The 15,268-nt window shown below is 48.9% G+C and overlaps 1 protein-coding gene across 1 annotated transcript; it reads left to right on the top strand.

The window, feature by feature from the left end:
- The first annotated feature begins 2,134 nt into the window (after positions 1 to 2,134).
- On the top strand, positions 2,135 to 4,647 carry LOC142566698 (uncharacterized). The gene has a single exon (XM_075677531.1). It carries the CDS (start codon positions 2,135 to 2,137, stop codon positions 4,031 to 4,033), a length of 1,899 nt encoding a protein of 632 aa, XP_075533646.1. The 3' UTR covers positions 4,034 to 4,647.
- Positions 4,648 to 15,268: the final 10,621 nt, after the last annotated feature.

Genomic DNA, 15,268 nt, shown 5'->3' with positions numbered 1-15,268 from the left:
CGCAGCGTAAAAGCAGAAAGTGAGTCCGTTAGCGTGGCGTCACTTAGCCTATCAAAGTCAGAGTTGATATTTCTGGATAAACGTCTCCACTTGTAGTGACCCTGTGCGGAAGTATACCGATCTTGATGGTTCTTGTGCTTGCGACAGCTTATAAATGGCTGATGCTTTTCGAATAAACTTGAGAGTCAGCGCTCGTCCTGTCGTGGTCGTTTTTTTGTTGATGTCCCTTCGCGCTTGTTCAAGTAATATAGTGCTTATATATGGTCATATTGCTGGCATTGTTTGTTGTATAGTAACTGCACTCTTCGCCGATTGTCCGCACGCTGCTCATTGTTGTGGTGGCCAGGTCTCCTCAAGCTGTCCTAAACAGCTTTCTTCCTGGTCACCCACAGCATTGCCTTTGTTGGTGTTTGCAGCAAATGCATTCAAATATTCAAACTGGGCTTGTTTCCGCGTTCGCAGTACCATCCATGCATAATAGGTGGCGAAACAACCTACAGCATTTGGGGAACAAAACGTGCCTTACGGAGCAGCCGAAAGGAAGTTCGCCGGCTGCAGAAATGTTGCGCACTGGCGAATGGAAACTGCTGGGGCTGCACAAAAGCTAAGCCGTAGTAAGAAGTACACAGAAACCGCGCTTGGGAAATTTTAAGGGCCATTGCAGTTAACGGTTCCATGGCGGTAATTGAGTCGTTGAAATTGGGTCACAGATTTAGGCTACACAGGTGTGACAGTATTATTTCTATCAATGGTAGCGCCGCCCCTGATGCTGCGACGACCAGCCGTGCTCAGCCTCACTTGGTGACGGAAGGCAACGATGTGAGGCATAACCGATCCATACTGGCCAAGTGCAGAGAAATCATTTAGACCATATGCGTGATGAGTTTGAGGTCTCCAGTTTTGAAGCGCACCGGCAGGCAGCCTCTCGATCTCGGATCTTCGTGGGGAGCCTACAGCTAACTGACATCAACCATAAATGCCTGTTGGTGAAATGGCTCATAAAACCACGTAGTTAGCATATTCTTTGTGCACGCCGAGCAGGGTGTTGAGACGCACCATGGTTTCAGGAGTGTTTGGCTGTTGTCCCCGTTATACTGCTCAGAATCTCTGTACAATCTGCACATTGGTATAGTGCACGATGTTTATTCTCCAGTGCACCTGTCGATGAAACGCAGCTTTCTAAGGGTGTCACCAGCACTTCGTGGATTACGCATGCATGCAGAAAAAATTTGAAATAAGCAGCTCACCCTAGGGATTGCGGAAATATCGGGTGGTGCATTGTTTCCCCGTTTGACTCCCACATTAAAAAGCGCCCTTTCTGCTAGCAACAACAGAAAAAAAAGTTGGCAGCTGGGTTTGTCACTTCGCGAGCACTGAAGACAACTTGAGATTTAGGTTTAGTCAGTGCCCCTGTAATCGAAGCAATGTGGCGCGCTTCAACAATTGGAATGGCATGGAAGGTATTTGTAAAAATGCTCATGGGACCAGTTAACCGTTTATTTGACATTGTAGCAAACCGACGGTAAGAGATGCATGGTGGCCTTTATAACGCGAGGGTGAGGGAGAGAGTGTAGAATGTTATGGGCGAGGGCGGGCAAAGTTTTTAACGTGAGGGTGAGGACGTAGCTTAGGCCGTGAAGGTGACGGAGCTAGGAGAACCGAAAATGATGGCATTTGCCCACCTCGGATTCCGACTGCTATAATACAGTTGATGCAGTTATCGCAGCGCACATAACTTTCACTGCTCACAGACTGCGTCGCTGCTCAAACGTTCCTTGGGATCCGACGACGACGACGCTGACGGAGTGCATGCGCCTCGTATGGGCTCCGTATATTTCAAACTCTTGTGGCCAAACAATCACCGCTGGACCCAAACTAACGTCGGAACCAGCTTCCGGAAGTGATCCGCTACCGATCAAGACCAGTCCCGACGCCAGGGACCCAGGACAAGGGTTTCTACGACCACAAGATTGCTAACCCTAACAAGATCTTCAGCTGCTCCGTCTGGCCGAGAAACAGGTGCGCCGCAGCTACGAAGGTGCGCGGCGTCGCTGCCGCAGTCCCGGCTCCCGAGGACTTCGCCCAACGACTCGCATCCCCGTGAGATCAAGTAAGCGCAGCCCCTGCCCTCATTATGGAGGTAGTAGAGGTTGAGGGCACGGAAATAGCCCCCGAAGAAGTTACCGTTGAGGCAGGGTGGCTTGTCAGCCACCGTAAGCAACGACAGACTACGCAGGCATCATCCCTACCCATACATGGCTCCCTCCGTGCAACAGCAAGCGCACGCACCAAGAGTACCCAGCAGTCCGCACTACGCCCACGCGCACCACGGCAACCACGACTTCCGAAGAACGATATCAAGATCGTCATACGCCCAAGAGACGGTTTCAACGTGTCCAAACTAGGAGACGCCCAGATACGCGACTCAATACTACAGATCACGGGCATTACAACCAAAGAAGCAGAGGACGACATTTACCGCTCATGCACGGATAATAACGTCATTGTAGTTAGCACGCCAATCATGTCTAACGCCGAAAAATACTGCCGCATCCGCAGCCTCCCCATCGGAGCAGTCCGCTACGCAGCCACAGCATACGTCACACCGCCGGAGGACACAGCCAAAGGAGTCATACATAACATCCCTGCATATGACACAGACGAAGACATTACCAACAGTCTCGTTTACAAGAAGAACCCTACGATCCTGCAGGCCCGACGAATGGGCAGTACTAATTCAGTGCTCATCGTATTCGACGGAAAGCAAGTACCGTACCATGTCTACTACCGCGGAACAGAATACAAATGCTATCTACATAAGAAGCGCATCGAGGTCTGCGACATCTGCGGGACCGTCGGCCACAGGGCCGATGTATGCCCCACTCCAACCCAGAAGAAATGCAAGAGCTGTGACACAGTAAATCCACCGGATGATCACCCCTGTCACCCTTGCTGCGCGCTCTGCGGCAAAGGCCACCCGACTGGCGATAAGTCCTGCCATCGCCGCTTCCAGACACCACACCTCCTACTCCAACGACGATGGCAACGCCTACGACTGGGACAGCAAGGAGCGGACCAGGAGACGGGGTCATCGACTTCAGCAAATGGAGACTCAGCTCTGCCAACACCGAAGCCGACACCACAACCGCAGGCTCCCGAACGCAGCAACTCACGCGGACGCAGTCGGTCTCGTGGACGCAGCCGCTCCCGAGGTCGCAGTCAGTCACAAGGACGCAGTCACTCCCGGAGCGGACCGGATTCAACACCACCGCAGCAGCAAGGAAACGCAAGCCTTCGAACGACAACAGTTAAAGTGCAAGACACACCCCCCAAGGTAAGCTGGGCCAGCATTGTCTCCCACACAGGTCACACCTCACAACCTATAGCAACCCCAGTGAACACAGTTAGCGACGGTACCATGCACAGCTTCATGCATGAGCTCCGATCCTTACGTGCTGAGATACAAGACCTCAAGACAGAAAACGCTAAGCTCAAATCACAACTTGCAGACACACAACCCAAACACTTACCATCAAATGCAGACATCCTTCCTGTCCCTGCAATAGATTGCCCGCACACCACCCAACAACCAACCCCGCACAAGCGCAAAGCTCTCGAACCAATCTCAACAGCGGCACCACCAGCATACACTTCAGAAGGAAATGTCAACTGTGAGGCCCTCACTGAGCTGCAACAGCGGATAGAACGCAACCTGAACGAAGCAATAGACTGTAAGCTTGCCACGTTGCTCGACGCCTCCATTGCAAATGCTCTCGAACGCGCAATGGACAACCTCCTTACTGCGAAACTAGAAACGCTACTACTGCCCAGAATTGAGCAAGCCTTTGCGGCAAGAGAACAACAGCGACAGGAAAACATGGACGACACGCGCAAAGTGTTTCAAGACATGGTCGCGACTCTGGCTCAAAATCACAACACCCGTTTGACAGAATTGGAAAACACCCTACTCCGTCCCAGAGCAGGTCCCCTAAAGAAGCCGTACTCGCGTCCCGACAAAGATGGCTGCGAGTAATCCAGAACGTGCTACCTACTGCATTTGGCAGTGGAACTGCCGGGGCTTCCGGCGAAAACGAGCACACTTAGAGCAATATATTACCTCTCTCGCACCACATACTTCCCCCGATGTTATCGCATTACAAGAGACCGGAGTAGCGGCTAAGCTGTCGGGATACGCGGCATACACCGCAGTTTGCGATGACAACCGCAGGCCCCAAGTAACCACACTAGTTAAGCGAAACATTCCGGTTATACAGCATCACACAGGCATTGATACAGCAGCCCACATTTTCCTGGAGATCATCCCGTCTGCAAGGCGCAAGCAGCAGAGTCTCTTCATCCTCAATGTGTACAGCAGCCCCAAACAACAACATAGGTTTCTACGACTTTTCACCAAAGCAGATCAAGTAGCTAGGGGAGCCCCCCTGCTCATCGTAGGGGACCTAAACGCCCCTGCGGTGGCATGGGGATACCCAATGGACCGCCGAAAGGGAAGACAACTATGGCTTGACGGACAGAATCTAGGTCTTACTCTTGTCACGGATCCAACTTGTCCCACCCGTATGGGAAACAGCGTTAGCAGAGACACTACTCCGGACTTAACATTCGCAAAACGAATTCCACAAGCAGACTGGATCAACATACAAGACAACTTGGGCAGCGATCACTATTTAATCCAAACAAAAGTTCCAGCGGGCCCGCGAAAGCCTAAGGGCCGTCAACTCCGCATAACGAACTGGGACGCTTTCCGGCAGGCCAGAGCCCTGACCTCTTTCTCGGGTACCCTACCCCCTTTCGAAGATTGGGTCGCATCCTTGCTGCAAGACGCGAGCGAAGCCACTAAATTGGTGCCTGAGGAAGCTAATCTGCAGGAGGCAGATAGCAAGTTACTGCATATGTGGGAAGCCCTCGCCAGTCTGCAACGCAGATACAAACACAACAAGCTCAACCGAACGCTCAGGAAACGTATTAGTACTCTCACCCTTCAGATCGAAGACTACGCACGACAACTTACTCGTCAAAATTGGCACAGCACATGCGACAGCATGGAGCGGCAACCAAACCTGCCCAAAACGTGGAATATCCTCCGTTACCTCCTCGATCCGGCCAACAGCAAGAACACACAACAGCACAACTTGCAAAAAATTATTCACACCCATCCGGGCACGGACGCACAAGTTCTTCAAGAGCTGATAGACCGATACATAGGACCTCAACCTACTACAGCCGCTCCAGCATACACAGGCACCGCTAACGACCACCTGGACGCGCCCATACAAGCAGCAGAAGTGCGGGAAGCCATCCTCGCACTCCGCCCTAACTCGGCCCCGGGACCTGATGGCATTACTAATAAAATGCTTCGCAACCTAGATGAGGATTCTATAGTAGCCCTCACAGCTTATTTCAACGCATACTGGGAAACTGGAAACCTCCCCTCACAATGGAAAGAAGCCAAAATTATTATGATTCCCAAACCCGGGAAGCGCCTCCTACTCGAAAACCTCCGCCCTATCTCCCTCACTTCATGTGTCGGAAAGGTCCTCGAACACGTCATCCTCACACGCTTACACAGACATATGAACGACAACGACCTCTTCCCCAATACCATGATTGGCTTCCGCTCGAAACTTTCTCCTCAAGATATCATGATTCAGCTCAAGCACCAAATTATCGATGGCGACAAAAGCTCCAGGCTGGACACCAAAGCCATCTTGGGACTAGACCCAACTAAGGCATTCGATAAAGTCACGCATGAGGCCATACTGAACCAACTAGCACAACTTCAGGTTGGTCATCGAGCATATAACTACGTGAAGAATTTTCTTACAGGTCGCACGGCCACCATTACCATCGGAGGGTTGCAGTCGCCAATTATTCACTTCGGCAGCAAAGGCACGCCGCAAGGATCGGTTCTATCCCCTTTTCTGTTCAACGTGGCCTTGCTCGGACTACCGCCTGCATTAGCTAGCATCCCCAACCTCAAGCATAGCCTCTACGCAGACGATATCACCCTGTGGGTCACCGGGGGCAGCGACGGGGACATCCAAAACACGCTGCAGCAAGCCATCAACGAGGTCGTTGCATACGTAGAACCGCGCGGCCTGGCGTGCTCCCCACAGAAATCGGAGCTCCTTCTGTACAAGCCTACTTGGGGAGGTCGACGCCCAGACCCTCACCCGCCCGAGATAGAACTCCACGTGCACCAGCAACGCATACCTACTGTACCTAGCATTCGTATCCTTGGCTTACGCATCCAACATAACGGAAGAAACACGGAGATACTCAAGCAATTAGATAATCATGTACACCAAACCACTCGCCTCATTGCACGCATCGGAAATCGACATCACGGGATGAAAGAAAGCAACCTTATACGCCTGGTAACCGCCTACGCCCTGAGCAGGATCACCTATGTCGCCCCGTACCTTAGCCTCAATGCATCTGACAAGCTCAAACTCAACACCATGATCAAGAGGGCCTATAAACAAGCCCTACATCTTCCCATCACCACTTCTAACGAGAAACTGGACGCCCTCGGCATCCATAACACCATAGACGAGCTTATTGAAGCGCAGCGTATTAGCCAATACGAACGACTCGCCAATTCCACCACGGGCAGGCACATTCTAGGCACCCTAGGCATAACCTACACCACCCAATTCGGACCAAAAGTACCCATCCCTCCAAATATTCGTGCTCAACTAGTTATCCCACCCGTACCTCGCAATATGCACCCTGAACACAATCCGGAGCGACGTGCAGAAAGAGCTAAACGACTACAAAAGCGCTACGACCAAGCCGCTGACGTAACCTACGTCGACGCAGCAGAATACCCCAACCAAAATGCCATGGCGGTCGTCGCAGTAGCGGGTTCGCAGTACCGCCTCGCCGCGGCCGCATCAATATTCACCACGCAACCCGAAGTAGGAGAAGAAACGGCCATCGCTTTGGCTTACGCGGCTACCAATGCACACTGCATCATAAGCGATTCAAAAACGGCCATTCGTAACTTCACAAGAGGACTGATAGCACCCCAAGCACAGAAGATTCTCTCTGGCACTCCTCCCTCAAGGCAACGCCGCGTGCAGATCATCTGGGCCCCTGGTCACTCGGGTCTGGCTGGAAACGAAGCCGCCCACGATGCCGCCCGAGCTCTCGCACACCGGGCGCATCATCCTTCTCCTGCGTCTTCCGATCCCGACCAGCCCTCTGTTCTGCATCGCGGTCACGCGCGGGACCGAATGGTCACGTTGAGAGAAATTCTCCTTCACTACCGCAGGGAGCGGTTACGCTACCCCCCAGCACACAAAACACTGAATAAGTCTCAATCTACCACTTGGCGACTCCTTCAGACACGCACCTTTCCGAACCCCGTGCTTTACAACCGCATGTACCCCGATGCATACTCTCCACTCTGCAAAGCGTGCGAGGCCCGCGCTGACCTCGATCATATTATCTGGCAATGCCCCAAAGCCTCACCCACCAACACCTCCCACACTAACACACGCATAACTACGGCCGAGCAGTGGGAGACATTGCTGCTCAGCTTGGACCCAGAGGAGCAGCTCTGGGCCGTCCGGATGGCCGAAGACGCCGCCAGAAAGCAAGGACTGGCCGCCGTCTGAGGAAGGGGGGATTGGGGGTTAGTCTCCCGACCCCCGCCACCCCTGAACCCCATCAAGGACATAACAAAGTTTTATCTCTCTCTCTCAAACGTTCCTTGGTTCTCAACCAGTTGTAAGGACAGTTTTAAGGACGTGGTAAGGACACTATGTAAGTGTACAGGTATTTTGCAAGCGCAGGATTTATAGCACGATTATGCCCAAAATGAAGAGCCACCACCCTGGGGCCTCTGACTTCTCGTAGAAAAGACAGTCTCGTTCTGTCGCGCACACTAATAGGCAGTTTTAGAATAGCGTTTGTCGCCTTACGTACGTGAAACGTACGCACCTTTGCGGGACGCTACGGTGCATGTCCTTTCAATTCTTTTAGTTAATCTTACGGAAACACAAACCTAAAGAAAATGTTGTAAAACGGCGCCGTCTGGTGCCTCGTGCCAAACGCATCCAAGACAAGACGCTCCATTAGCAACCATCCTACTGTTGCTATGTGTACGTGTCTTGTTAGGCGTATGGGCGCCAAAATCGCGGAACGATCTCAGAAAATGGACGCGCTATGCTCTCATAACTAACCGTTCACGTGAGTTTAGAGAAAGCGATAGCTCATTAGATTAGTTACTGGTGATCAACGCGAGTGAGAGTGTAGCCATCACGATAATTCACGCTGAAGCGGGAGCCATTGGTGCCACGATGTTCGACAACGCTATTTCTTAGTGTCCGTAAACATTACGGACGTTAAAAAAGAAGCCTACACACTTGACCGGCAGATCAGATTTCGACAATCGCCGACTGTGTTCGCCGCTATCGTTGTGCTTTAAGTGTAACCTGTTTTTTGTGGGCACAGGTTCGCCCAATAAAACATTAGCTTCGTCGTTCACAGTATTGCTGCTGCACTCTTAAGCAAAATTACACCCTTTTGCCACATGACGATAATCGTCATCTGTCTTGTCCGCATTTCCTTTCTTTGACGCGGCGAGCCCGGTACTTCCCTATAACGAATGACATGCGCATTATCAGCATGACGTAGCATTCCCGACAGGAAAGTAGCAGGAGCGGCGTTTTCAAGAAAGGATACGCAAGCAAGGCAGATGACGATTATCGTTGCGTGGCAGATATACACTTCAAAGGGTGTAACTTTGCCTAAGAGTGTGTGTTCTACGCCGTCACTACTACACTCTTCACTCTTAAAACGGTTGCACCCTTTGGGGTGTATATTTGTCCCACAACAATAATCGTCATCTGCCTTGCTTGCGTTTCCTTTCTACAAAACTCGGCGCTCGCTGCTTTCCTGTCGAGAATGCCGCGTAACACTGATAACGCGCATGCTGTTCGTGACTGGAAAGTACCGGGCTCGCAGCGTTAAAGAAAGGATACGCAAGCAAGGCATATGACGATTATTGTTGTGTGGCAGATATACACTCCAAAGGGTGTAACTTTGCCTAAGAGTGTGTGTGCTTCACCGTCACTACTACACTCTTCACTCTTAAAACGGTTGCACCCTTTGGGGTGTATATTTGTCCCACAAGAATAATCGTCATCTGCCTTGCTTGCGTTTCCTTACTACAAAACTCGGCGCTCGCTACTTTCCTGTCGAGAATGCTGCGTCACACTGATAACGCGCATGCCGTTCGTGACTGGGAAGTACCGGGCTCGCAGCGTTAAAGAAAGGATACGCAAGCAAGGCATATGACGATTATTGTTGTGTGGCAGATATACACTCCAAAGGGTGTAACTTCGCCTAAGAGTGTGTGTGCTTCGCCGTCACTACTACACTCTTCACTCTTAAAACGGTTGCACCCTTTGGGGTGTATATTTGTCGCGCAATGGTAATCGTCATCTGCCTTGCTTGCGTTTCTTTACTACAAAACTCAGCGCTCGCTACTTTCCTGTCAAGAATGCTGCGTCGCACTGATAACCCGCATGCCGTTCGTGACTGGGAAGTACCGGGCTCGCAGCGTTAAAGAAAGGATACGCAAGCAAGGCAGATGACGATTATCGTTGCGTGGCAGATATACACTTCAAAGGGTGTAACTTTGCCTAAGAGTGTGTGTGCTTCGCCATCACTACTACACTCTTCGCTCTTAAAACGGTTGGACCCTTTGGGGTGTATATTTGTCCCACAAGAATAATCGTCATCTGCCTTGCTTGCGTTTCCTTACTACAAAACTCGGCGCTCGCTACTTTCCTGTCGAGAATGCTGCGTCACACTGATAACGCGCATGCCGTTCGTGACTGGGAAGTACCGGGCTCGCAGCGTTAAAGAAAGGATACGCAAGCAAGACAGATGACGATTATTGTTGTGTGGCAGATATACACTCCAAAGGGTGTAACTTGGCCTAAGAGTGTGTGTGCTTCGCCGTCACTACTACACTCTTCACTCTTAAACGGTTGCACCCTTTGGGGTGTATATTTGTCCCACAAGGGTAATCGTCATCTGCCTTGCTTGCGTTTCCTTACTACAAAACTCAGCGCTCGCTACTTTCCTGTCAAGAATGCTGCGTCGCACTGATAACCCGCATGCCGTTCGTGACTGTGAAGTACCGGGCTCGCAGCGTTAAAGAAAGGATACGCAAGCAAGGCAGATGACGATTATCGTTGCGTGGCAGATATACACTTCAAAGGGTGTAAATTTACCTAAGAGTGTGTGCGCTTCGCCGTCACTACTACACTCTTCACTCTGAAAACGGTTGCATCCATTGGGGTGTATATTTGTCCCGCTAGGGTAATCGTCATCTGCCTTGCTTGCGTTTCCTTTCTTGAAAATGCCGTGCCCGCTACTTTCCTGTCAAGAATGCTGCGTCACACTGATAACCCGCATGCCGTTCGTGACTGGGAAGTACCGGGCTCGCAGCGTTAAAGTAAGGATACGCAAGCAAGACGGATGACGATTATTGTTGTGTGGCAGATACATTCCAAAGGGCGTAACTTTGCCTAAGAGTGTGTGTGCTTCGCCGTCATTACTGTATACACTCTTCACTCTGAAAGCGGTTGCACCCTTTGGGGTATATATTTGTCCCACAAGAATAATCGTCATCTGCCTTGCTTGCGTTTCCTTTCTACAAAACTCGGCGCTCGCTACTTTCCTGTCAAGGATACTGCGTCACACTGATAACCCGCATGCCGTTCGTGACTGGGAAGTACCGGGCTCGCAGCGTTAGAGAAAGGATACGCAAGCAAGGCAGATGACGATTATTGTTGTGTGGCAGATATACACTCCGAAAGGTGTAACTTTGCCTAAGAGTATGTGTGCTTCGCCGTCACTACTACACTCTTCACTCTTAAAACGGTTGCAGCCTTTGGGGTATATATTTTTCCCACAAGAATAATCGTCATCTGCCTTGCTTGCGTTTCCTTTCTTGAAAATGCCGTGCCCGCTACTTTCCTGTCGGGAATGCTATGTCATGCTGATAACACGCCTGCCATTCGTTACTGGGAAGTACGGGGCTCTGCGAGTTAAAGAAAGGAAATGCGGAAAAAACAGATGACGATTATCTTTGTGTGGCAAACGGGTGTAATTTTGCTTAAGAGTGTACGTTATCTTATTAAAGACCAATTTCTTTGAGCTCTGATTGGTGTAAACTGTTAGAGCACATTATTTACAATCACTTTATGGAATACCTTGGGTCACATAAATTACTAACTGATGTCTAGCATTTCTTTTGACGTGGATTCAGCACATTGACATACTTAAGTGAAATTACGCATCACATTTGTGTTAACCTCAAAGCGGGCAATCAAATTGACGCAATATTCATTGACTCTTAAAAGGCATTCGATAATGGGATTCATACAAAATAAATGTATAAACTTCACGCCATCTTTAATAGTCCCCCGCCTTCTCAGCTCGATGTAATTTTCTTTCCCATCGAACTGAACTTGTGTCATTTAATCGAGCTAATTCCAGGGTAGCAGAGGTACATACCTTCGGAAGTGACACAAGGTTCCGTGTTGGGTCCGTTCCTTTTTTTATCTTAATATATATATGATTTGCCTCGTCACATAACCTCAAATTTACATCTGTACATTGATTATTGCGTATTATGTCATACAATTTCCTGCCTTTAAAACCATTTAAAGCTTCAAAAATCCCTTTCTAAATTTTGCTCCTGGTGCGCTACCTTAAATGACAATTAACATCTGTAAAACCGCCGTTATGACTTTCACTCATAAAACCACGCCTTCCGTTTTTTTTCTTACAAAATGGTAATAGTCCTTTTCAGAGCGTTAGTGAATATAAATACCTTGGTCTTGTTTTTACACCCAGTATATCTTGGTCCAAACACATGGATGTATTAAGCTCAAAGGCACTAAAACAATTAGGCTATCTGCGCCGCACATAATAAGCTACTAATGCATAAATATCTAATCCAGCCTCTACTAGAGTTGCTTCTCCCGTCTGGAATGCGCATAAACAATGCGACAACAATCAAATCGAGGCCACCCAAGAAAGAAGGCGATTCGCTTCACATTCCGCAGCGCCTCCACCCACAGGCTTGCAACCGCTCTCAGATCGCCGATGCACGGAATCCCTAAAGTTTCTGCATTGCATTATTAAATCCCCTTGCCGGATTTCATCAGACAATTATCGAACTCCTGCTAAGCCATCCAATACCTGAAGTCATTATCACCTAAACATCGCGCCTTATTTTGCCCGTACAGACGCTTTTAAATAGTTTATTTCCCCGTGTTATTGAGTATTGGAATTCTGTGCCTGCTAATATTCGTTCTCTGCGTTTAAATTTATCTTTAGTGACCATTGAATAGGTAGTTATTATCATTGCGCCTGTATTGTTCATATTACCTTTCTTATTTGTCATTGTTTTGTTTTTCACACCCACTCATGCAATAAACCAATAGGGCTGCAGCACGTACAAATAAATAAAATAAATAAACTATGTTATGGCGACGCTTGCTTACCTAATTAATTAAACTTAAATAATCTTATGATGACATTTGGCTAAATAAATAATAAGGTTTCATTATTCTTAGGTGCCCTTAAATATTCTTGATTAGGCCTAATTACCTTAACCTTAATTATTCTTGATTAGGCTATTTAATTCAGCCACAATTCATTTTACTTAGCCTCAATACCTTTCATCACGCTCAAATATTTGTCATTACACTCAAGTAATTTCGTCGTAATTATTCTCCATTACGCTTCTTTACCTTTCATTAGTCCTAATGAGTCTTACTTAGGCAAGAAAATTTCATCCTGATTAAGTTTATTACTGATTCAATAACCTTATTCACTCTTAAAACGTCTTCAATACTCCTTATGTATAGTCATAATCATAAATCTCAGAAAAGAAAGACTGCATCTGAAAGCGAAGGAAAAGAGAGGAGGGAAGCTGAGGCACAGAGCACGGAGATACGTCGAGCGCGTCTTATCTCTTGTATACACGTGTCCCGCAGCAACTGCATTGCAAGATAGGCAAGTCGGGGCTCCTGCCTACCTTACTCCGTGCTTCCAACTAAGAATTCATTTATAGAAACAAATATTTAAAAGACCAACTGTGCAGTTGCCGCAACTGTGCTAAAGCCATTTCGTACAGATTAAAAGCAGAAAAGCACACAACAAAATACCCGGGAAACATAGGGCCCTATAACGTAAAACTATTCCAACAGGTATTTTTATTCCGATCTCCTGACGTCAAATATGCGTAACCGCCGAGGCAAGCATCGGGCGGTGACCCGTCTTGTGAATTCGGGGGTCTGTGCGGCCAACGAAGTTTCCGTCGATGGTGCCGTGCCAGGTGCCGGGAGAAAGGGTTCCGAGCGACGCTTAAGAGAATGAAGAAAAATGAATATATTCAAAAAAGGTGCATGGTTGAGATTACAAAACGGCTCCAACTACGGAGCTCACTATGGTAGCGTCTCAGCATGTCCAAGTCACACTGTTTCCGAGACTCTCCCTCCGCCGTCCGGATCCGCGTTTTATGGCTGCGTCGTCATTGTTCCTGGTTTCCACCAATCCGGCGTCAGGAGACAGATGGCGTCAGGAGACCAATCCCTTCGTCGGTGAGCTGGTTGCCCCTTTCGGTGCGCCGCAGGTATCGGAAACGCATGCACATCACTGGGCACAAACAAAGAAAGTAGGAGGAACGCACGCTGACTCCGATCCCCGGCGTGGTCATGCCAGTTTGTGCGGCTGACAGTTGACAAGAAGCGTAGCCTTGTACGGACCCTCACTCCGGCGTGGACAGGCTAATTTGGCTGCTGACAGGTGTGAAGAATCGTAGCGTGAAGCGTGACAACTGCATGTCGCAGGCGGTGGCATTCCCCACTCTTAAGGGCAGCCGGGTACAAAACCCGCAGTGTTACCTGAATAGGCCAATCAGACGCTCTCCTCGCTTATAGAAGGTCATTTTTGTTTGCTTTACAAACGAATAACATTACCTACACTGAGCGGCTTGACTTATGTAATTGGCTGACAAGAGGCGATGAGCACGCTCAGGTGGAGAAGGATTCGATGGGCCCGCATTTGTGCACTGAAAATCGATAACCGGTTGAAGAGGGTGGCGCCGGCGTCTGCGATTGGTCCGCTTTCCCTTCCTTAGCTTAAGGTGGCTGGTCAAAAAACGGAAGAATGCCGCTAAAACGGATCCACAGCAAGGCAGAGTTGGCAGAGAGAGGTCACAAACGTGCCGAAAGTGCTCGATAACGTCACACCCTCAAGAAGTTTTGTTGTACGCAAATACGGCAATGCTCTCCCCGTGCTATCCGGCAGGTGCGAGTAGCCAGGGCCCGAGTGATCGGCGGCAGCCATCTTTTATTCTTTTCAGAACCGCACAGTCTGCGGCTATTCAGAAAAAAATTCAGCTTTGTTCGGCATATTAATGCATCTTTAACGCGTACACGTCACTTTGACGCGATGAATTTTCGCAGTTTTGTGACGTCGCGTGACCGGCTGGTGAAGTGGGTGCAGCCCAAAAACTTTTGACCAATAGCCGAGGGCGAAGGGCGAAAAGGCGTCGAATCAGAAATAACTATTTTTGTTTTGTTTGGTCCGATCATGCGTAATCAGTGTGACGCGTCATATCAGATTAGGAGCTATCACAGTCTTCGTGACGTCGCTTGACAGACAGGCGAAGTTCGCGAAGGCGAAGGTTCAAAAAAGTTTTTGACCAATCGCGGAGGGTTCATTGCAGAATTGGAATAGAAAAGTTTGCAATAGCTTTAAGTTATAGCGCCCATACATTATAAACAGCCCATGCGTCAAAATTGTAAAAGGGATGACGACATCTAGCCTTTAGAAAATTTATCAGTCTTCGCGATAAAGTCACTGAAAGCACAAGAATGCCGGCTTCACCAGCGTTTTGAACGAAGAAAACTTGGATTATTTGGCGGGCAAGAACACCCTAGCGTCTAAACAAAACAATGCCAACGTCGAAAAACAGTGAGCAATTGTAAGACATATAGTGAGCAGCTCAATCGCGATCCATAATTTGTGCTTAAATTATTTTTATGGTCCCTTAGTCGTATATTTCACTTTATCCTGGGACCGTACGAACTGCCCATGTATCAACCTTGCTACAGTATGGTTCTTTACTGAAATATATTTGCCTCGTCCTATGTGTGTTAGTTAAAAATCAAATAAAAAAATTATCTGTGACCCGCCAGGCGTCTTCGAG

Source organism: Dermacentor variabilis, unplaced genomic scaffold, assembly GCF_050947875.1.
Source record: "Dermacentor variabilis isolate Ectoservices unplaced genomic scaffold, ASM5094787v1 scaffold_13, whole genome shotgun sequence".
NCBI lineage: Eukaryota > Metazoa > Arthropoda > Arachnida > Ixodida > Ixodidae > Dermacentor > Dermacentor variabilis.
This window is presented reverse-complemented; position numbering and strand designations above follow the sequence as displayed.